Source organism: Peromyscus californicus, unplaced genomic scaffold (assembly GCF_007827085.1).
Source record: "Peromyscus californicus insignis strain IS unplaced genomic scaffold, ASM782708v3 Scaffold_22__1_contigs__length_63687245, whole genome shotgun sequence".
Classification (NCBI taxonomy): domain Eukaryota; kingdom Metazoa; phylum Chordata; class Mammalia; order Rodentia; family Cricetidae; genus Peromyscus; species Peromyscus californicus.
The window spans coordinates 19842574-19867311 of NW_026294525.1; the positions used below are offsets into that span (position 1 = coordinate 19842574).

General features: G+C 41.3%; 1 protein-coding gene across 3 annotated transcripts in view; it reads right to left on the bottom strand.

Moving 5' to 3' along the window:
- Positions 1–24738, bottom strand: part of Grm1 (glutamate metabotropic receptor 1) — a 370085-nt gene that overhangs the window by 248591 nt on the left and 96756 nt on the right. For all 3 annotated transcript variants that reach the window (XM_052751016.1, XM_052751017.1, XM_052751018.1), the window contains one exon: positions 2045–2294. In XM_052751016.1, the coding sequence (XP_052606976.1) occupies positions 2045–2294 (250 nt within the window). The remainder of the gene's footprint in view (positions 1–2044; positions 2295–24738) is intronic.

Sequence of the window (24738 nt, forward strand, 5' to 3'; positions counted from 1 at the left end):
CAAATACCTTTAATCTCAGTACTCGGGAGGCAGAGCCAGGGGGATCTCTGTGAGTTCGAGGCCAGCCTGGGCTACCAAGTGAGTTCCAGGAGTGACACAAAGCTACACAGAGAAACCCTGTCTCGAAAAAAAAAAAAAAAAAAAAGAATCGGGGTGCTTGGTTTGACGATAGTTCCTAGGGGTGTGACAATAGATCCCCGTGGGGCAGGGGCAGGCGGACAAATGAAAGAAGTGCAGGGACAAGTGGCTGATCTCTTCGGGAGTGCATGTGAGACCCTCAGAATTGCTTCCATAAGCCTAGTGTCCTTATTAGCAGACAAACTAGAGCCACAAAGGCTTAAGGTGTCATTTCATCACCTTCCCCAGTTTTTAAACTACAGTGACAGAACGGATTCACACTGCAGTGAGAGCGGCGCTTCTGATCATCATCCTTCATCAGCAGTGAGTCTGCACACCCCAAAGCTCACATCTGCCACATCTGTTCAAGATTTCTTAAACTAGGGTAGATCACTCCCAAGATATTAAAGAGACTTGAGTATCATTGCTTTTGAAATGATAAACATCAGACTTTTAAAAGTAAACATTCTTTATATATATATATATATATATATATATATATATATATATATATGAAAAAAACAGTAATAAGCATTTTATAGAAGTAATTGAAGAGTGACTATCTGGATGCCATCTGCCCCAGTGCTTATATTAAGAACAGCGTTCTGAGTAACACTTCAACAGTGCTGCTTACATCCTTTCCCTCCTAAGAGAGACAGGAATCTTCTTCAAATGCATCTCCTTAAAGGGGCTGCCTTTTTATGAGTATTTTAAGTGGTTTCACACCCCAGCATCATGCTGAAGAAGCCAAGGTGATCACCATGAGTGCATGCATGCCAATCTTACCCAAACTCAGTAATTCCTGGAATTTGAATCACAGTATGACCTGGTCACCATACCTCTCCATTCCTGGAGTATCTCAATGTCTCTTCATTTGTTGGTTTGTATTTTTATCCTACCTGTTTCTCAAAAGCCAATGAGGTGTCTCGGGCTGCTAATTCCAGATGGTGGTTAGAGTGGACTTTGTAATCATCACCACAGCCACGAGGCAGGAAGAGAGTGTCCGCTGGGGACATGATAATGCTGCTGCTACCATTTCACTGCTTCCAAGTGAAAGGGCCAGCAATTAAGGTCATTCTGTAGGAGCATCATGATTATACCCCATCCAGTGTAGGAGAAAGAGGGGCCACCAAAATCTGGAGGAGTGTGAGGGTACTGTGGACAGGTGCACCTTTGCTGAGGTGGAATCAGTAGGAAACACAGCAGTTCATTCATGTAATATTAAGAAGATAATTAAGTAAGCAAGGAATCTGTTAGGTCAAAAATCCTGAGCAGGGGAAGGGAGAGGAGGCTGGCGATGGGTACTCACACAAGTCCACATCCTCCAGAAAGAGAAAAGAAATGTTGAACCCATCGCAAGACATATGCAGAAATCACACTGGAACACCGTGAAATAATCTTCACACACACACACACACACACACACACACACACACACACACACACACACACACACAGACACACACAGAGTATGACAAGGGATTACATCATCATAAAGTCCTACTGCGTGTCTTCATGTTCATTTAGCCAGTTCTTTAAATTTCAACTCTTAATATCTATGTCCCGTTCCTGTTGCCGCCCTGTACTCACCAGTACTGTGCTTGGTATCATTTGCTCGGGATCTGGAGGAAGTCAACGCAAAGGACTATTTGCCAGGATGAGGAAACATTCTGGCAAACAACTTCCTGTCTCTAAAAGAATCTCATCAGCTTGTTATCAGCCGTGCTGCTCGGCACGCCTCGCTCTATGCAGGACACACCAGCAGGTCTGCTCTGCATGAGGAGGGACACAAGTGCTCAGCATGGCGCTGCATGTGCCGCTCGCCTTGAGTCGAGAAGCTTGGTTTTGTATAAAGAATTCATGTATGTGCCAGCGATTTGAGGAGAAAGGGAGGGGGAGAGGGAGAGAGAAAGAAACTGAGATTTACCTTCCAATGAGTGAGAACTCGCCCACAACACCCAGGCGTCGCATGGCACTCAGGAGTCCTCGCACTGTCATGCCCTCGCAGAAGCAGACCACAACTCTGGCCTTGGGAAGCCGCTCCCGGAGCTTGCGCAGGAGCCGGTCAAAGCTCTTCTCGCCTGCGTTGCTGTAGATTTTGTCTGAGTGTGCGATGCAGAGGCCTTCCTGGGCAGCCAGCTCTTTGAAAGCGTCCATGCCACTCTCGCCGTAATTCCCTGTTCAGAAACAATCAGATGTTCAAGACCTCAGTGTCAGCCATAGTCTTGCTAACCCGAATGAGGACTTGTGGGTCTGGAGGTGGCGCGGGCATGAGGGGGTGGGTATTGCCCAATAACTTGTAAGTCTAACTGCAGTCGAGAGGAGACCTTGGTGGAGTAGAAAGTATCAGATACAGCCAACAATCAACTCTATGAAAGCCAACAGAAATTACTTAAGCTAGGTACCCACCCACAGTAGAACATCTTTTGTGAAATGAAGGATTGCTGCCCTATTTTACAGCCCTGATAAATAATGCCTGTCCCATATTTTAACCATGTGGGACAGTTGAGCTTATTGGAATATGGGAGTCAACTGACTTCATCTGGATTCCAAGTCAAGACACAGACACTGAGACTATTTAAGAAGCCCTGTAGAATCTCTGAACCATGCATTCTACCCCGACCTCATCAACTGGGTTCCTCATTTCAGATTTCAACAAGAACAAAGAAGGAAAGTTAATAATTAATCCAACTGCTGACTGCAATGTCTACAAGTCTTTCCTCATTGACACTTATATCTCTTGTCATTCTTCTCAATGCAAGTCTTAAGTGCTTAGGGACAAAGTCAACCCCTGCTCAAGGTCAACGGCTCCCATCACTTCTTGTCTATTCTAATATTTTCCACTGTGATTCTTCTCTTTTTCTTGAATAATGGATTTCTTCCTTCTAATATGTCAACTAAAGGAAAATAGTTCTTGGATTAACTGCCTCACCTAAGTTATTATCTCATCCACTACTCCAGCTCCCCGCAGAAACAGCTGCTTAGATCAATGGATCTGCTTCTTAATCTCCCATTCTCTCCTTATTTTCTGTGTTTTTTAATTAAATATTTTTTACATTTTATTGGTATGTCAAAAGTTTGCACACATTTAATGTTTAGGCTTCATTAATTTAGACATACATATACCCACCATCTCAAAATTGTCTCTCGCCATTCTTTTGTTATTAACGTTATTAATCACACCCTGTTGTCGTAACCCATGATCTTCATTTTTTGTTTTTATTTTTAAAAAGTATTTTTTTTCATTTTATGTACCAATCCCAGTTTCCCCTTCCTCCCTTCTGCCCCCCACCTCCCCCCATCCCACTCCCCATCAACTCCTCAGAGAGGGTAAAGCCTCCCTTGGGGAATCAACAAAATCTGGCACACTAAATTGAGGCAGGACCAAGTTCTTCCCCACTGTGTCAAGGCTGAGCAAGGTATCCTACTTTAGGAAACGTGTTCCAAAAAGCCATTTCATGCACCTGGGATAAGTCCTGGTCCCACTGCTAGGGGCTCCCCAAACAGATCGAGCCACATAACTGTCACCCACATTCAGAGGGCCTAGTTCGGTCCCATCCATGTTCCCCACCAGAGTCCATGAGCTCCCACCAGCTTGGGTCAGTTGTCTCTGTGGTTTTCTCCAGCATGATCCTGACATCCTCCCTCTCTTCAACTGAAGTCTAGGAGCTCAGACCACTGCTTGGTTGTGGATCACTGCATCTACTTCCATCAGTTACCAGATGTAGGTTCTATGATTTCAACTAGGGTAGTCATTAATATGATTATAGGGGAAGGTAAGTTCAGGTACCCTCTCCATTATTGCTAGGGGTCTTAGACCTAGCAATACCACTATTGAGCAAATACCCAAAAGATGCTCAACCATACCACAAGGTCACTTGCTCAAGCATGTTCATGGCAGCATTATTCATAATAGCCAGAAGCCGCAAACAACCTAGATGTCTCTCAACTGAAAAGTGGATAAGGAAAATGTGGTACATTTATACAATGAAGTATTACTCAAAGGCAAAAAAACAATGACGTCATAAAATTTGTAGGCAGTGTCTATCTTTGAATTTGAGGTGTGTTTCTTGTACACAGCAGAAAGATGGGTCCTGCTTTTATATCCATTCTGTTAGCTTGTGTCTTTTTATAGGTGAATTAAGACCATTGATATTAAAGGATATTAATGACCAGTGATTGTTCATTCCTGTTATTTTTTGGTGGTAGTGTGTGTGTACTTCTCTTCTTTGGGGTTTACTGCTGTGGCATGATTTATTGCCTGTGTTTTCGTGGGTGTATCTGACTTCCTTAGGTTGGAATTTTCCTTCTAGTGATTTCTGTAGGGCTGGGTTTGTGGATAAGTATTGGTTAAATCTGGCTTTGTCTTGGAATGTCTTGTTCACTCCATCTATGATGAGTGAAACTTTTGCTGGGTATATTAGTCTAGGCTGGCATCCATGGTCTCTTAGTGTCTGCATTACATCTGTCCAGGTCCTTCTGGCTTTCAAAGTCTCCTTTAGTGTGTGAGCTGGCTTTTTGGAGCTTGGGGCCTGTGTTGGGATACTTTGCTCAGCCTGGGTGAAGGGGGGAGGGGACTGTACCTGTCTCGACTGAATCTACCAGGCTGAGCTGAATCCCCAGGGGAGTCCTTGCCCTGGAGGAGATGGGAATGGGGAGTGGATTTGGGGGAGGGCTGGGAGGGAGAAGGGAGGACAGGGGGATCCATGGCTGATATGTAAAATTAAATTAAATTATAAAATTAAAAAAGAAAGAAATTTGTAGACAAATGGATGGAACTAGAAAAAAATCACCCGGAGTGAGGTAACTCAGACCCAGAAAGACAAACACGGTATGTACTCACTCTTAAATGGATAGTAGACGTAAAGCAAAGGATAACCCGGCTACAATATACAACCCCAGAGTAGCTATGCTCTTCATTTTAATCAGCAGCTTGCTGCATTCAGGGCCACACACCCCTTAAGGCCCTTTATATCCCTGGCTCTTGAGACACAGCATGCTCTAGTCCCATCACTATTAAAAGGTCATCCCTTGGTTCATTTCCTTCATTTTCCATCTCTGCTCATTCTCTGAATATTGTCATGCTAGGTGTCCATCATGGGAAACTCTCTCTTTGTTCACACTCCCACCCCAGATGCTCCTTTCAGCTATGTGCCCTCAAATATTGTATGAATGAGACTGTTTAGTCATATATCTGTAACTTCAGGCTGAAAGGTCCTTTGGAGTAAAAGACCAGGACATTCGTTTGTCTGCATATCCATTTGTGGAGTTCTTAGTCTTAACATATCGGAATAATTCCTTTTCCTTCTCTACTTCGTAAATATGCTTCCTCCAGATACCTTCTATTAGAAGTTCCAGCCTCTCCCCATAAAGTTTCTCAATAATAATATATAGGTATTAGTCTAATAGCTGTATTTTCCCCCACATACAAGATCCATTTCTATAGCTCTTGTCTCCAGAACATTCTTTTTTTTTTTTTTTCTTTTTTGGTTTTTCGAGACAGGGTTTCTCTGTGTAGCTTTGCGCCTTTCCTGGGACTCACTTGGTAGCCCAGGCTGGCCTCGAACTCACAGAGATCCACCTGCCTCTGCCTCCCGAGTGCTGGGATTAAAGGCGTGCGCCACCACCGCCCGGCCAGAACATTCTTAATGGAGTCTCTTTGCTCTGTTTCAGGCTCTTCTGTCCTAAACTGTGTCTTAGGTCATGTTCCCTAAAAGAGGAGACTGAGATAAAGATTCTTCTTCATGGAATTGATGGAGAGCGAGAGGAGCAGAGATACAGAGGAGGATAGGAGACAAGTGCTGATTAAGCAGGAAGCTTGTCTCAGCTAACGATTAGTCGCAGGCTGGTCCCACAGGAGGTGATGGAGAACCTCATTCCACAGGTTCAGTCTCTTCTCTGAGCAAGGATATTCTTGCCAGTCTGCCACCAAATATAGTTCCAAAAGGGAATAAGTAATATCTTAGATTAACAAATGTCAACTTACGTTGTAATATCTAAATAAGAGATAGATCAATGAACTAGAAAAAAAGGAATCAGGGAGGGCCACCAAGAGTGTCCTCTTCTGGGCTGGAGGGATGGCTCAGCGGTTAAGAGCACTACTTGTTCTTCCAGAGGTCTTGAGTTCAATTCCCAGCAACCACATGGTGGCTCACAACCACCTGTAATGAGATCTGGCACCCTCTTCTGGTCTGCAGGTGTACATGCAGATAGAGCACTGTATACGGAATAAATAAATAAATCTTTAAAAAAAAAAAAAAAAGAAAGAAAGAAAAAGAAACAAAATCTCTGGGAAGGAGAATACAAATCAGCCGGGCAGTGGTGGCGCACGCCTTTAATCCCAGCACTCGGGAGGCAGAGCCAGGTGGATCTCTGTGAGTTCGAGGCCAGCCTGGGCTACCAAGCGAGTCCCAGGAAAGGCGCAAAACTACACAGAGAAACCCTGTCTCAAAAAACCAAAAAAACAAAAAAAAAAAAAAGAGTGTCCTCTTCACCAAGTACTATCAGCTCTTACCTAGACAACTGCCTTAGCCTCATGATTAGACTCTTTATTTCCACTCTTGTTCCCAGTCATTCACTTCACACCTGGTGCTCTGCTAAGGTGTGGCTCGCACTGCAAAGCTCCAATTGCTTTCCAACGTGCTTGAAAAGAAAAGAAAACCTCACCCAGACTGCCAGGTTATACACAGGCTGATCCTTCCACCTTCTCCAACTCTGTCTCCTCCTTTCCCTTCATCACCTTCCTCACCACCAAGGCCACCTTTCTCTTCTTGGAATTCCCCAAACGCATCCCTTTTCTGCACTAGCCTGTTACTAGCATCTGAACAGACATTCTTCTAGCAGATCATCTTGTCAATCATATTTCAATATTCACCCAACCTTGTCTGAAAAGCCTTCTAATTAGCTTAAATTACCCTCTCAGTAAACTTTGGTCATGTTCACTACTTTAATCCCAATATCTATAACTGATATTTTGCTTATGCTTTGTTTTTCCAAAAGCATAAGTTTCATGAGAATATCTCCATATGACTTGTTCTGTGATGTATGCTTAGTACTTAGAACGATTTTATATACTTAATTCATTACTGAGAATTTCACTCAAGATCATTTGTTATGACAGGCCAATTGAAAAAATGGACAGGAAAATAAACAATTTAAAATAAGCAGTCAGTGGGTAGAAAGTTTACAAAAATCACTGGAGCTTATTAACTATTAAAATGGTGCAATTATAATAAAGCAAATTGTTTTATCTATCAGAAAGCCCAGGATTACATTAATAATATTCAGTATTGTCAGGCAAGGTGATGCATGCCTTTAATCTTAGCATTCAGAAGGCAGAGGTAAGTGGATCTCTGAGTTCAAGTCCAGCCTAATATATATAGCAAGTTCCAGGATAGCCAGGGCTGTCGAGTCTCCAAAAAAGCATCAACAACAAAATTAATGATAACAAAAATAATAATAATCAGAATTAGTAAAGCATATATGCCTCCAGTCCAGGAGATTGTGATTACAAATATTTTCAGAGGCCAGGCAGCAGTGGTGCACGCCTTTAATCCCAGCACTCTGGAGGCAGAGCCAGGCAGATCTCTATGACCTGGAGGCCAGCCTAGTCTACAGTGCAAGCTCCAGGACAGGCACCAAAACTACACAGAGAAACCCTGTCTCGAAAAACAATACAAAAAAAAATTTTCAGAAAATTTGGCTGTATTTTTTCAATAAAAATAGGGTGTCAGATAAATATAGCAATTATTTAGTCAAATAATTATGAAATAATTTGTTCTGGAAAGAACTTGTAACTTGAATTTTAACATCTGTGAAAATGTCATAAGCATTGATTGCCCTGTATGTTTACAAAAATCTTTCTTGTGTCCTTTTTCATAAGATTTTGTGATAAAATCATGTTTTTCCCTTTGACAACTGTAATGCCCTACCTAATCTAGTCTAGAGATGACCAAATTTAAGAATTAATACATCACGGGAACTTTAGGTCCCTGGACTGTGGAAACATGTCATAGCAAAACAAGAAGTACTGACTGACTACAAGAGAGAAAGCCAACAAGTGCCTTATTCATCTTAAGAGAGGGCATGAGGAAGGAAGTGAGATGGCACTCTCAGTAAATACAGGCTTGGGAATCCTCAAGACACTATGAATAGACTTAGCAAAAGTCACTGTCAGTCTGTCAGGAGATGGCATTACACGACAGATAACCTTACTGCTGAGTTGCCAACCCTTGGGCTTCAATCCCCAAAATTATTTCAGTCCTTCATCAAAACACACGCAAATCAAGTGACCAATGGTGTTCTTTGTATGAGAATAAGAAAATGTTTGTGTTCTAAATCTAGTGCCCACCATGGACATGCTTAGTTCAAATCCCCCACTTTACAAATAGACTGAGACACCAAGCAGTGAAATTTCTCAATGGGCATGAAGCCTGCTTATGGGAGAACTGAACGGTTGTGGTGGTAGTTTGAATAAGCTAGCTCCTATAAGCCCCTATATATTTGAATGCTTAGACACCAGTGAATGGAACTCTTTGATGGGATTAGAAGGGTTAGGTGTGTGGCCTTATTGGAAGAAGTGTATCATTGGGAGTGGGCTTTGAAGTTTCAAAAGCCCATGCCAGGCCCAAGATGGTCTGTCTGTCTGTCTGCACCCCCCACACACACACAGCTTATAAACAAGATGTAGTTCTTAGCTACTTCTACAACTCTTCTGCCTGCTATGGTGCTCCCTGCTGCCATGTTTCCCACCATGATGATAACGGAGTAAGCCTTTGAAACTAAGCAAACCCCAATTAAATGCTTTCATTTACAAGACCTGCCTTCATCATGGTCTCTTCACAGCCATAGAACAATGACTAAGACCGCCGTTAACCTGCCCTGACTCTTAGGCTCCTTTTTGTTGCTACACACACACACACACACACACACACACACACATACTTTTGCCTGTTTTGGGGACCCTTTTCCTCCTACAGTGTTGCTTCATCCAGCCTTGATATGAGGTACATGCCTGTCTTCTTGTAACTTGTTATGCCTTGTTTGATTGCTATCCCTGGGAGGCCCGCTCTTTTCTGAAGGGAAATGGAGGAAAAGTGGATCTGGGGGAGAGGAGAAGTGGAGGGGGGGGCTGCGAGGAGAGGAGGGATCTGGGGAAACTGTGATCAGAATGTAATATATGAGAGAAGAATAAATAAAAAAGAAAAGAAAGAAGAATACAATCATACCCATTAGCCTATTGAGGATCAGATGCAAATGACGGGAAAAGGGTGACGAAAAATCCCCTCCCCTTGAGCATACTCTGCCACTTTCAACTATAAGCAACTGCAGCAATGGCATGGAAGGACAAATGTGAACGTGCCGTACAGATGCCAATGACTGAAGGTCAGGAAAATGGGAAAAGTGTGCAATACTTGTTCTGAGTCTTAAAATACAAGAGTGGTTACCCCAGAAGGGAAACTAGGTGCGTTACATCCCTGAGCTCTCTGCCAGGCCATGAACACTGCCAGACTGACTGTAGTACACTCAGCCAGGGACTCCGTCCTCTGCCTCCTTAAACCAGCATCCTGCTCTCTGGCCTCCTCTCGCCTTTCCAGGTATTGAAGAATGTATTTAGATACTTCTCAGGATCTAGTCCTAGAGAAGAGCTGTGACTATGTAAAAATAATTTATACTAAAACACTTAAAAAGGAAAGAGTCTGCATAATTTTGAAAACTTGTGGCTACTAAAAGCTGTGTGTTTTGTTTTCATTCTACTAGTGAGTTTTTTTAATTGACCTTTCAACACAAAAGTGCCTGTGTTCTGCCCTTTAAGGGTTGCTGAGAAAGATCATGTACTGGCTTATCCTTCAATCTGATATGTATGGCTGTGTCTAGTGCTGCTGGGCTAAACAACTAAGTATTAATTATCCACCGAAGCAAACCCATGTAAGTGAAATGCCCCCTTTTACCAGTGCAGGCTTGGAGACTTAGGCATCTTAGGTAGTTTTCCCAGGACAACCTATTGGTGCATCTAAGCCTTAACACTTGAGAAGTTCTTGCTCATATCCACCATTCTATGCGATGCCCTACACGAACTCACAACTAGCTACGGAAGTACAGCACAGATGCACAAAATAGCACGAAGCTGAATATGCTGTATAGAAAAAAAGAAAACTGCAACAGTAATAGATTTGGGGATGAATGAACAGGAATAACTAGTGAGAACCTCCTGGGAAATGGGTGGATGAAACTGGCCCTTCTGAACATGGGCTGAGGAAGGGCTGGAATTCAAGGGGGATGGAAATGGATGTGAAGCCACAGGTGGTATTTCTAGAGGCAGTGAGGAGTCGTACTGGAGCAGGCGTTTCATGGTAGTTTATAGAATGACGTTCTGTGACACTCTCTAGTGAGGCATCTGGCATAAGATTATCGCATAAAAATGTGCTATGTGTTGCTGCAACATAACAGATTTTATGACAGACTTTGTTCCTGTTACAGTGTTATCTAAAACCTAGAGAGTAAGAGGCAAAGGGGAGAGTAGCCCATAAAATAGAAAATTCATGTCAGAAAGTGCTAGCCTCTATCTCAGCTACGTGACAAAAGAATCAGAGTTAAAAAAAAAAAAAAGACATGCTATAAACTAAACATCCAATCATCTGATAATGACACTTAGAGGGCACAGGACTCAGTTAGAAATCCCTATTATTGAATAACTAATGAATTTTGAGGCAATGTGATTGGGCAATGTTATCTAGACAATAGCAACATGAGGAAAAGTACTGACAATGGGCATAAACATTGGAACTATCCAAAGAAGGAAAAACCAATGACTACATCTCACTGGATTTTCTAACGTACATATGATTTCAAAGCAGTCAGATATGATAATATTGTGTGCCAATATTCTTAATGTTGCCCTTGTATAGATGAGAGCATCCACTTCTGCCACTTTAAAATACTTTTCTTGTTATTCAAATACTATTTCTGTTGAAATGTTGTCATTGGGGGGCTGGAGAGATGACTCAGAGTTAAAGTCTTTGCCTTGCAAGCATGAAGGCTAGATTTCTGATCCCGAGAACCTTTGGAAACGCTGGGTAAACAGGAAACCCACCTGAAATTCCAGCCCCAGAAGGTGGAGATGGAATCCCCAGAGAAAGTTGGGCAGTAAGACTAGCTTTATGGGGCAAGCTCTGGGTTTGATTGACAGACCCTGACTCAAAGAATAAAGTAAACATGGTTGAGGATGATTTCCAACATCAATCTCTGGCCTCCACATACATGCATGTACATGTGCATGCATACCCACACATACAAACATGCTCACATACACACAAAAGGAAAATGATTAATCAATTTAATTAAAATGCTGTTATTTGACCCTTCTTAAACCTTGGTCAAACAACCATATTCACCATTGCTTATTTACACATCTACACATCAATTCTGGAAGGCAAACATGGAAGTATTTCTTCTGCCTCCTACAGAAGGAAGGCTTTAACTTTGTAAGTAACACTACGCTTACATCCTAGACATCCTTGTTTCGCACAGTCACAGGGCCTCCTGAGGGGACCTGCCTTTCTAGTTTAGTCTGTAAATATAGTTCCAGACCAGTCTTTTGTCAACAGACAGCTTCTTGAGAAATACAATGCAAATATGATACTGCCCCATTTAAAAAAAAAGAATTATAATAAGGAATTGATTTCATAGCATATTCTAGAAATCCACAGTTGAACATCCATTACTCTCAAGAATTCTTCCTTCTAATCTAACTTTTATCCAATAGAAATCTAAATTCATTCTGTCAATACATGTAGATATGCACTCTAGAAGTCACCATTTAGCTTTGTTGTCTCCCAATAGAAACATGACCTCTGTTGCTTCAACCTGACCTTGAAATTTGTTTGGTTCCCTAGCAAATATGATGGTTCCTTTGCCTCCATCCAAACACCTGCTGAGTCCTCCAATACATCAGCACCCTGGGTCTGGTCATCAGTGAGTGAGTCATCACCCGCCTGAGGACTTTCAGGTGACAGCATGTACAGAAACTGATACACAAGGTCATTGAAGGAACTGTTGTAAACAGGGCAGTCCCAAGGAACAGAGCTTTCACCAGAAATTCCCAAGCCTCTGTTTGGAAAGGTGCAAGGAAGGCATCAAAGAGATTTATCGCAGTGTGGCTGCTTTCTTCATGAAATGGGACTAAGGATATGTGGTCCTTGGCTTTGTGTCACTCTGTGTCCTCACTGTGCCTTACAGCTGAGTGGTTAAGAGGATGAGTCAGGAGCCAAAGTAACCTGTTTAAATCCTGTTTACTGGGCACTAGATAACCTTAAGGAATTTCCTTTGAAAGTCCTGGGTGCTTCCTGAGTAAATTAGAGGTTATAATATGCAGCATAAAGCCTTCTTGAGTATATTAAATAGTGTACAGTAATGAATGTAAATTTTCTAGAACACAGGAAAATGCAGAGGAGGTTGGAGAGATAGTTCATCAATTAAGAACACAGCACATACTGTTCTTGCTGAGGACCTGAGTTCAGTTCCCAGTACCCACTTCAAACAGCTCACAACCACTTATAACTCCAGCTTCAGGGGACCTAGCATCCTCTGCTGGCCTCCCTGGGTACCTGCATTTATGTGTATGTACACAGACACACACAGACACACAGACACACACACACACACACACACACACACACACACACACACACACAACTAAAAATGTAAATCTTTTTCAAAAAAAGGAAAGAAAAATGCAAGTTTCTCTCCCCATGTTTCTCTACAGTTGTAGAATCTAAAAATGACATACAAATTAACATTGACCTAAGAGCTCCAGAATCTTTGATTTCCATGGTCCTATTTATCAAACCCCAGCTCACGGTTGTTTCTAATTTCAGGAATTGACTTTGCACTCATGGTTTTATGTGCCATGATATGGATATTTATGGATATTTTGATGCCCTTGTCTTTTTCACTTTGGGGCATTTGATGTTTATATTTTAGAAATGTATTTGAGCCAGGTGGTGGTGGCCCATGCTGTTAATCCCAGCATTTGGGAGGCAGAGACAGGCTGATCTCTGTGAGTTGGAGACCAGCCTCGTCTACAGATTGAGTTCTAGGACAGCCAAGACTGTTACCCAGAGAAACCTTATCTCAAAAAAAAAATACATTTAAATTCTGTTTGTCTACAGTGAGTCTGTCACTGAGTCTTCAAGTGACAGTCATCAGGCTTCTCTGTGTGCATGTGAGAGTCTAAACAGAGGCCCAATGTGTTATCTGTAACCTAAGGTGACTGTGAAAAAAGAAGTTATGAGAAAGGAAATATAAGAAGGATAAAAATACAAAAGAATCACTATTCTTAGGATTTAAAAAAGGATTCTCTCTGTTTCAAGGATTCCATACAGAGGGAACAGGTTTTCATGGGTAGCCTTCATTACACCTGTCTGCTTTCCTGTCATCTATGGTATCATAAACAATCAAAACTGGAAATGCTACATCCAGCAGCAGGTTCTACAAACATGCTCTGAAATACATACCACCCTCCACATACAAGTGAAACTATATGAACTGTTTAATAATCCTAAGCATTGATAAGAGTTCATGTCATGGTAAGTAAATTATCCCTACTCTTTAGTGAAAGTTTTGATATCAATGCTCCACAACATTGGAATTATGTTAGAACATCTTCATATCCTTTTGCTGTGGGATGTTCTGTATGGCAAATGTGTTGCTGATTAGTCAATAAATAAAACACTGATTGGCCATTGGCTAGGCAGGAAGTGTAGGCGGGACAAGGAGGAGAATAAAGCTGGGAAGTGGAAGACTGAGTCAGAGAGACACTGCCAGCCGCCGTGATGACAAACAGCATGTGAAGATGCCGGGAAGCCACGAGCCATGTGGCAAGGTATAGATTAATGGAAATGGATAAATTTAAGCTGTAAGAACAGTTAGCAAGAAGCCTGCCATGGCCATACAGTTTGCAACCAATATAAGTCTCTGTGTTTACTTGGTTGGGTCTGAGGGGCTGTGGAACTGGCAGGTGAGAGAGATTGGTCCTGACTGTGGGCCAGGCAGGAAAACTCTAGCTACAAATGGTGCCCAACGTGGTGGCAAGAGTTTCCACCTAAAAACTGAGAAAAAAGATTCTAAAACGGAGCTAAAAACAGTTCCTAATTGTCTCTCTCAAATGAGCGGCAGCTGCCGGTTTGAGCTACTTGTGGGTTCCTAGCATACGCCCTGTGGCGGGAATGAGGCCTCTGCAAGTGGCTCATTAAGCTGCATGGTGGATTTAGACTTTGCTAGTACAAAAAAAAAAAAAAAAAAAAAAAAAAAAAAGAGGTTTCTGGGCTACATGCTGCTTGGCTAAAAGCATAGACCCATGATAGCTCCCAGAGCTGGTGGTAAACCACCGCCATGTTGGGTAGCTGAGGTGGGCAGAGCCAGCAGCCACAGCTGCTGCAGTTTAAAGCAATAGATTCACAATAAGACAGATTCAGATGTAATAGTTTACAATGTGTGTAAAATATATGCAGGCTTGAAAGAGACAAAAAAGGTGATATATACAGTTATAGAAACAAATACATAGTTTTAAAAAATAAAGTCTTTAAAGAGACAGTAAAATTAATATAAAAAATAAGCCACGTGAAGATGAATATTACACAGAGAATCTGGATTGTGCTGTCTTTGGGATTTTTAACTGCAGAAAAACATTTGATTGTAAAAGAAGCTGAGTTAAACCAATATGTATATTTTAAAGATATCTTGACTTCAAAATTTGGATGTAAGGATATGTTACTTTGGAAAGGAGACTCTGCTTTTGTTCCCACAGAAAGCCAAAGGCTATGGATTTGTTCCAGATTAAGATACATCAGGTTTGACCAGCCAAGACCCCCTGAAAGGTCTCCGATGACACCATGGCCCAGATGATCCAACATCCAGAATGGTTTCAAGGCAACTGGCTCAGATGATACAGCCTCACGGACTACTCCATGATCCTAAAATTTTCTTTGTGTCCCCATAAGATACAGCGCCCCCCTCCAGCAGGAAGTAGTAAGAGAAGCTACGCCCAAATTCCCAAATTATATGTAATTTTACTTTGTTAAGGTTAAAACCTTCCTTTTTGAAAAAAAAAAGGGGGGGAGGAAGTGCTGTGGGATGTTCTGTATGGCAAATGTGTTGCTAATTAGTCAATAAATAAAACACTGATTGGCCATTGGCTAGGCAGGAAGTGTAGGCGGGACAAGGAGGAGAATAAAGCTGGGAAGTGGAAGGCTGAGTCAGAGAGACACTGCCAGCCGCCGTGATGACAAACAGCATGTGAAGATGCCGGGAAGCCACGAGCCATGTGGCAAGGTATAGATTAATGGAAATGGATAAATTTAAGCTGTAAGAACAATTAGCAAGAAGCCTGCCATGGCCATACAGTTTGCAACCAATATAAGTCTCTGTGTTTACTTGGTTGGGTCTGAGGGGCTGTGGAACTGGCAGGTGAGAGAGATTGGTCCTGACTGTGGGCCAGGCAGGAAAACTCTAGCTACATCCTTTGGCTCAGAAAATAATTTCATCATCCATCACATTACTAAAATCTTTATCACAGCACATTGTTGGGAGAAATAACAAGCAAAAACAAATAAAAAGAATGCCAATAATAGCACATTGGTTAAATAAGCATTATATACATCAAAATAATATCTATAAATGTTCTCTAGGGTAATGCAGAATTGTATTAAGTAACAAGGAAAATATTTATTCCATATTGTTAAATTGTAAAGATAGCTAAAATATTTTGCATAATACAAAGCTCATTAGAAGTCTATGTACATACAGAAGATTTGAAGAATACATAAAATATTAGCTGGATGTCTTTGTGTGATAGGATTGTACATGGTTACATTTTTATCTCCATTTTATAATTTATAATAATCATAGATTATTAAGAAAATAGCTTTTAAATTGCAATGTATAGAAGCAGAAACTGAAGACTGTGTCTAGCCCAGCACAGCTTCTGTAGAGCATTGTGGGAAATTCTTATAGAAGAGAAATTAACCTCTTATCATGTCCAGATGACAAATTTTATTCTTTTATTTTTTTCGTTTTTCAAGACAGAGTTTCTCTGTGAAGCTTTTTGCCTTTCCTGGAACTCACTCTGTAGCCCAGGTTGGCCTCGAACTCACAGAAACCCTCCTGCCTCTGCCTCCCAAGTGCTGGGATTAAAGGCATGCACCACCACCACCACCCGGCTCAAATTTTATCCTTAAAGAAAATGTAACTAATGTTATTGTGATTGCCTTAAAGCAAAATTAACTATAGGCTATGTGCTACTTCTTATACCTATCTATCTATCTCCATTTCTGTCTCTGTCTCTGCATATTTTAATGATTATCTTTGTCATTTCTATCTCCACCTTTGTCTGTAAATTCCCTATGTGTAGATGGTCTGCCTGGTTGTCTCTTTTCCATATAGGGAAATAGCTTGGTTGAAACCAAGTTGCTTGTTTCACTGAAGTTAATTCCTAGTTGGCTTGAATCAGCTGGAATGATATTTAAATATTAGCATGCATAGATAACACATTTTTCTTTTAAATGAAATATAGCTAATAGTATTGAGACTACCCTTAAGTAAAGTTAGCCATAGCCTACTTCTTGCCTTATCTTCATACTTGGATTGAATTAGCAGATTTCCTATTTGAAATCACAATGAGTTTATTGGGGGAAGTGAGACTATAGGGACACATAGGCATGTTAATTCCATCAGGATAAATAGGCCCTAGATTTTCTCAGACACAGAAGACCAAGAAAAGTATATAACTCCCTCACCTGGACTCCATAAAATAGAGCTGGGATGGACAACATTGCCTCACTGACTTGTCATCTAACACACAGTGTGTGTGTGTGTGTGTGTGTGTGTGTGTGTGTGTGTGTGTGTGTGTGTGTGTATGTGTCAAGGACTGAACTCCTGACTGTTCTGGGCCTTAAGATGAACTTGATTCCCAGTATTGACATGAGCTGTGCAACTGCCATATGTCTGCCCAGCTGCTCACCTGACCCAACTGTTCACCCGCTGACCCATCCAAGCTATATCTGTTGTAGAACCAAACCCTTTTGTCTCTGCAACAGGCTACATCTTTGCCCTCACTCTGGACTTTACAGCAGTAGCTTCTTCCCAGACACTGATTTGAGTTTCTTCCTTTATCAACACAGAATTCTAGTTGCTTTTCTATCAGACCACTTCTGAAACTTCTAGGACTCTACTATAGCCTCTTTAACTTGCATTCACTCCATAACCAACATCTGTACAGATAGGCAGACAGAGGAGAGACAGAGAGAGACAGAGACAGAGACAGAGAGGCAGAGAGAGAGACGAGATTTATTGCATACTGTATAATGTGTGGTAATGGGAGTTGATATTACTAAGTAAGATTGGAATAAGTAAGAACCTGTATTGACCTCATCCAGATTACCTAGGCAAGTGGGATTATTTAACAGATCACTGCCACTGAAGCTTCTGCAGGGCTCATAAATGCATCATTATCCAATAAATTCTGGCACCATAGAAAGACACAAAGGTATTTGTCTGTTCCTGGCACAGCAAGCCAAGGACAGGCAGCATTTTTGATGCGAAAATAATGGTGAATAGAAGTTGGTTAAACAGTTTCTGTCTGACATCGTGTCATTGAAGTTAAAAATAGAAAGATGTCAAACCATGGTTTGGTCCAGAAAGGTAAGTACTTTAATGATCGTAAACAGTGGGAAAATGGGAAAATTTATGAAATAATGGCATTGTCTTCTTTATTTTTACTACAACTCTGTTGCCTCATGTAGTCACAACTTCAGGAGGACCCTGAAACCAAGTGATGTAAAATAACCCATCCAAACGTGTCAGATACAGGATTTGGGAGTCTGACCCTGAAGCCCGTGGCTCCAAATTCCTCATCCCTATCATTTTGCGTGTGTTTCAGACTCCAGTTGCTTCCCACACAGTATCCAGGTTCCCATTCTTCCTTCCTAAAACTCCCTAATTCTGTCTGCAGTAACATCGGCAGTCAAGAATCCCTACCTCCCCACACTCCCTGGCCGTCAGAGAAGCAAAGTGTCCAGTCCCAGAGGATGATCACTGAGCAGAAGGAGGCATCTAGGAAACTTGTGCAAGAGTGTGATAGCGGCACGTGTCTTAAGCCTAGACAGAGCCTTCACACACAAGCAGAAAACAGACCAGTCAGTGCATAGATATGGGAGTAACACTAGGCTGCAAACCAGCCCTGCACTTCCCACTGACACATGTCTTATTGCATGGGAGAGCTGAATCCGTATCTAATAAGATTACACCAGGAGGCTGTTTTTCTGCTGTTTGCAAGTGAACACATTCTTGACACTGGTTCTGGACTGAATGCTTGTGTTTCCCCCACATAATCCTGGGCCACTTGAAAATCAGACTTCGAGGTGAGGTCATAAGGGTGGGGCTATGATCTGATAAGGCCATTGTTCTCAGAAAAGACACCTAAGAGTTCAGAAATAGCCTCTCTCTCTCTTCTCTCTCTCTCTCTCTCTCTCTCTCTCTCTCTCTCTCTCTCTCTCTCTCTCTCTCTCTCTCTCTCTCCCTCCCCTCTCTCTCCTCTCTGTAAACCAGGAAATGCAAGCCAAGAAAAAGGTCCTCATCAGTCACCAGAACAGTCGGGGCTAGAACTTTGCCTTTTGCCTTTGATTTTTCTTGCCCCATAAGTGTAAAATTTTTATCTTTTTTATATGAGGCTGAGGCAGGCATGTTCGATATTCTGTGACTGTTTTCTGGAGTCACAGGTTCTGTACCCATGAGTTCAATCAACACTATATAGAAACATCTAGGGGTAAAAACATTCCCAAGATTGCCAAAAAGCAAAATTTGAATTCACCATATAGCAGAAATGATGCTGAATCTTTGTGCATGAAGAGGTTCGCAGGCATTCCCAGCAACAGCATCCCTGGCTCTCTCCCCAGCTCTCATGAACACATCATTTGTTCTGTGTCTCACTTGCTCATTCCCTATGCCACTTCTCACCTTCACCAACATGAAAATTTGTCTCCTAAAACTCAATTCAACCCCAAAACAAGCCTCTAAAATATCAACCCAATGACCAGTGCAAACCTTCTGTGTCTAAGAGGGAGTTTAAAGTGTTATCTCTCAAGAAAAGAAAAGTCTTGTGTCTTGAAGAGGAACACTGATAATGTTTGAGTGTATCACACATGCTGTGATTCTCTCCTGTTGGGATTCCTTAAACAATAGGGCATAACAATTTACATAGCATTTATATCACATTAGATATTATACATAATCCATTTTTTTATTTTATTCAACTTTGGTTCCTTGAGACATCATTGTGCAGTACAGGCTAGCCTTGAACTTGTGATCCTCCTGCCTGAGTCTCCTGAATGCAAATATGTCATATCTAAAGATTATTGAAAATATATAGGAGAATGAGCAAACCCAACATGAGCAGAGTCTGCTCAAGTCACTGGAGACACTCAGGAATGGCTATACGTGATATTTCACAGTAAAATGTCCAGAAGAAAGCCAAAAGTAGCTAATGCCTCTAACTAGCTGTATCCTTGAGCAACTTGTTATTTGATCTTCTTGGCTCACATCAAAATGTGGGGTTCATACTAGGAGATCCTTCAGGTTCCTTATAGCACAACATTTGGTGATTCTAGAACAATATGAATCAGCACTCTTTCATAATCTCAAGCTTCGTGTCAAAACATTTTTCATATTCTCAGTTCTCAGAGTAGACATCTGCTTAGCAGAATTTTTCCCCAACAGCTTTCTCCTTTCCCAATCTGATTTCTCTTACAAGTGTATTACTGTAGGAGAAGAGAAATCACTTGCTATGGAACCATTTAAAAATCTATCTTGCCTGCAGACACATTTTCACCAATACTGACTTTTAGGTATAGTGGCATTGGAAGCCAGGGAAGAAGACACCACCCTCCAAAGTAGCTGACAAGCTAAGAAATAAGGTCATGTACAGAACAAGGTCATTAGGTGAACCTGAGCTAATAGACAAACTGCCCTGCATCATGGGATAATGTTCAGGAGCCAGCTGTTCCTTTACTTGTATCTACTTTTAGCCACCATTTGCTCAATGGAATTAGCCCAGTTCTGTTACTAACTTCTCAGTTTCCTTCTATGTAACCCACTTTTTATGTCTTGTACATCATCAGTGAAAAATGCTGCTTCATCAAATACATTCATTCGAAATACCTTTGTCCAAAAGGAAATTAAGTTCGGAAGTGAATAGTACCTTTAATTCAAAGGACATAATGTCATGTAGCAATAAGTGCAGTGAGTTAAAAAACCAGTAGAGTTGAACCTGTAAATCCCAATCAAGGCTTAGATCTGCCTCATGGTAACCCTGACAATCTGCTAGTTCCGGTCCTGTCCAGGCTCCAGTCCCCTTGACTGCAGAAGGAGGGGGCCACCATGGATAATCAAGTCTGTGTTGTGGGTCTGTAAATCTAGCCTGGTTTGTGTATCATGGCGGGGACAGCTCACTTTATCCTGCCATGAATTACAGAGCCTTAGTCTGACTTTTGTTTCATCTTCTATTTATACTGTGATGGGGAGATTCTTCCACTACTTCTCCCATTCTCTTAGACTAAATACACTATTTTTAGGAGAGGTCACATGCTAAAATGGTGAGAAGCAGGCACTTGCCTGTTTAGTGTCTGTGAGATTTGGAGCAAGTCAGTTACTTTCCCTGCCCTTGGTTCCCTTATCTTGAAATGGGGATCAATAATAGTAACCATCTCCAAAGAGTTATTGTAAGAATTCAGTAATTTTAATGTATGCAAATATCAACATTTGCATTCATCAAAAATTAGCATTTGCATGCATTAGTAGTATCTAAAAGTTTATTATTCATAATAAATAACATATGAAAGCTTGATATTACTTATGTAACATCATAAGCTGTAGTTCTGTGTTCTAACTGAAGTCTTTTACATCTTTAAATCCCTCTAACTTGTAGATAAAATTGAAGCACACACTAAATAAGAGAGGATGGCCTGAGGAGTCAGTTTCTGGAGTCCAGATCCATTCAGAATGCTGCGTGGAATGAGGCATGTGACAAGAATGGGCATGGGTGAGTCAAATGGACCAGGGGAAGGGGGAGTGATGGGCTTTATCTTTAAGTAACAGTGAGCAAAGCAGAGTGAGTGACGTGCCAAGAACACAACCAAGGAAATGTCACTGGGCATCAGATCTGCTCTTCCGGCCAAGGCATTTGGAACAAGCCTTGAAGATGCTGCCGCTGCTGGAAACGCTGGCAAATGCCCACTTCACCCTTTTACCTCTGTCTGAAATTCTACCACTAACAAGACATTACTTTTCTTTTTCTCTGAAAAGAAAATGGCCCTGGAGAGGAAACACATTAACCTCCAACCCCCTAATAGAATTTGGTTTTGTAGTACTTTCTGAAAGCAGTAGGCTGCTGAAGACAGCCTGGAGATGAGGTTAACAGAGTCCTGCATTAAAGGCAGAATTTGTCAAGTCCACAACACAATTGAGTCCTGGGTATGTTCCCTAGGTTATCCTTAGATTATTTACAGATAGCCTCTGATGGTGAATGATTCCTTAAGTGTATTGTTTTACATCTTCACACCTCATTTGAGTAACAGGACTCCCAACAGAAAAGGAGCTAGGCATGGAAGACTAGCACCTTCCATAAGAATATAAGAGACAGAGATGTAAACGGATGAAATAAAAAAGAAGTGATCTCAAAGACCTTGGACTAGAGCCCTTCCTCCATAGTTTTCTCTGGTAGTTTGCATCACTGTGAAAAAAAAATACCAGCAAAAACAACGCAAGGGAGGAAGGACTTATTTTGACTCACACTTTTGACGATTCCCGTCTATAGACTCTTGACCCCATTGCTTCTGAGTCTGTGTGAGAAGAGAGTAGAGCATCATGGGAGGGAACACATGGTAGGGGGAAGTGGCTCACCTCACAGCAGCCAGGAAATGGGGAGAGAGAGCTATAGGGGGACCCAGGACAAGATGCAGCATGGAGGTGGGCAGCAAACGAACTAATGTGCAAGAGTCATGTACAAGATAAGATCATAGATTTCCTGAAAAGACCTATGAATGAATAACTACTGATGTATAGATGGCTAGGAAAAACAAGATGGAGAAGGGAGTATCCTGACCTAATGAGAAGGATAGAAACAATTTGCCCAAGGAAGACACATACATGCTTTGGGGTTTTTTTATTTGCTTTATTGTCTGAAGCTTGCTGCAAACTCACTACATAGCTAAGGATGACCTTGAATTTCTGATCTTCCACCTTCCACATCCAGAATACTAAGGATTGCAGGAGTAAACCACCACACACAGTTTATATGCTGCTGGGGATTAACACAGGGCCTTGTCTGTGCTAAGTGACTACCCTGTCAATTAAGCTACATCACTGGCCTCCATCTGTGGCTTTAAAGAATCTGGGTCTTTTGATTGTAACGGTTCACAAAATAAGGGCATCAAAACTATATTTTTACTCTAAATCTGTTCCCTGGACTTGGTCTAAAGTGAGAGTAGTTACTGATCTTTGTAATTAAAAATAAAACAAAAGAAAAAGTATTAATTATGTACACTAGATAGATACACATATATATAATATATGCATATAATACATGTAAAAAAATGCCCTTAGTAGAACTTAATTTGGATAAATTGTGTTGTCCCATTAATAGTGAAACCACATTCTTATGCTTACTTCTCTATAACCTCAATGGATAGGTTACCCATTCAACAGGAATCTACCTGTTGATAATCCTTTCACCCAAGTGGAAGCTTCCCTGTGACCTCTCTACCCCAGCCTTTTCCTCTCCAGTTTATTTAAAAGCAGGTATTCCTTAGCTTAAATACAAATGAATCAGTTCACTTACTTCTCAGTCTTCTTTTGTGTTTCCCTAACAATGGGAAGCCTTTCATGACCTGAAATGTCCCACGTGAGCCCCAGTCTCCCAACCTGGCCGTCCTTTTCTCTTACAACCCCATTGTCTCACTTTTGTAATCATATTCAACTTTGCTTTCAAATGTGGCAAGTCCTTTTCCTGATGGAGACTCCAGTGGTTGGATTGCCTCTGCCTTCTCCAGGGTTCAGACTCTCAAATCTTTCTTCACTCATGAGATTTTTGCCAACTGCTCTAGAAAGTAGCCCAACCACGGTTCAATCTCCACTCCCTGCTTATCTTGTGGTTCCATATAGATACATGTATAATCATTTGTTAGGGTGGATATTTGCCTAATGCCTGCACATTCAAAAAGTAAGGACTGTATCTACACATGCTCTGCCCATCACAGTCAGCATAGTGCCTAGTGTGTATTGACTCAGTAACATGCAATGGCTGAATAAACTCAACATAGATAACTGTTGATTATTTGAAACAGCAATTATATGATTAATCTCCCTGTAAACTCTGTCCTACTGTAGTAAGATTAAATAGTCATCCCTGCTTATTATGGGTAATTGGTTATAGGACTTCCAATAAATGCCAAAATCTAGATGTTCAGTACCTACAAAAGGAATAGTGTTTTCATGTAATTTATGCACACCTCCTTCTATACTACTCTATGAGGAAAATTATACTATATTGTCCAGAAAATAATAACAAGAAAAAGCTGTCTTTAAACATCCAAGTACAGAACTAAAGAGTATGCATGTGTGTGTGCACTCATGCATGCATGTATGGGGAATTGAACTCAAGCCTTCACAGGGGCTAGGCAATACTCTCTCACTGAGTTATATCGCCACTCTTATGTCATTTTATTTTAATACAGAGTTTTACTAAGTTTCCCAGAGTTACCTTGAACTCACTCTGTATCTCAAGCATGTTTTGAAAGTGTTATACTCCCGTGTCAGCCTACAAGAAAATGTCATTTCTTTTGAATATTTGAACCGATGTCTGGTTGGCTCTATGCTTGTGGAACCCATGGAAGCAGAGAGCTGGCTGAATTGAATTTCTGGACTTACAATCACTCTCCTTCAGCAGCCCCTAAAGCAGCAGTGTATACATGTGGACTTTCTATATCATATTAAAAATTATGCAACTAGGAAGATGGTTTGATGAATAAAGCACTTGCCTATGCAAGAATGAGGGATTGAGTTTGAATAACCAAAATCTGTGTAAAGCCAGGCACAGCAGTGCACATCTGTAATCACAGAGCTCCTACAGAAATATTCTTGAATGAAGTAATCTATTAAATGGACACCCTTGCAAGTGTCCAGGTCTGAGCTGATTAGGTGGACATTTACTGAAGCAGTCAGTGCTTAGCTCTTCTGACTACTGAAGCATTAAGCAATGTTCTAATGGTTATTGTAAAACAACTTTCAAGGATGAAAAAGTAACCCTTAGAGGACAAGGAGAACATTAAACATTAAGGCATTGCAATGCATTATTGTTAATTGGACAAAATACATCAAAACTTAATCCATGGTGATATGCCTACTAAACTTACTCCAAGGAGAATCACCTCGCAAAGAAAGTTGAGGACTCACAACGGTAGATAATCTTTGGTGTGTATATTACCTCCCTCATGTAATTACACGGAACTTCAGAGATGAGCTATCCATTATCTGCAGCACTCTGCAGGATAATGTCCCAAACCAGCAGGGGTA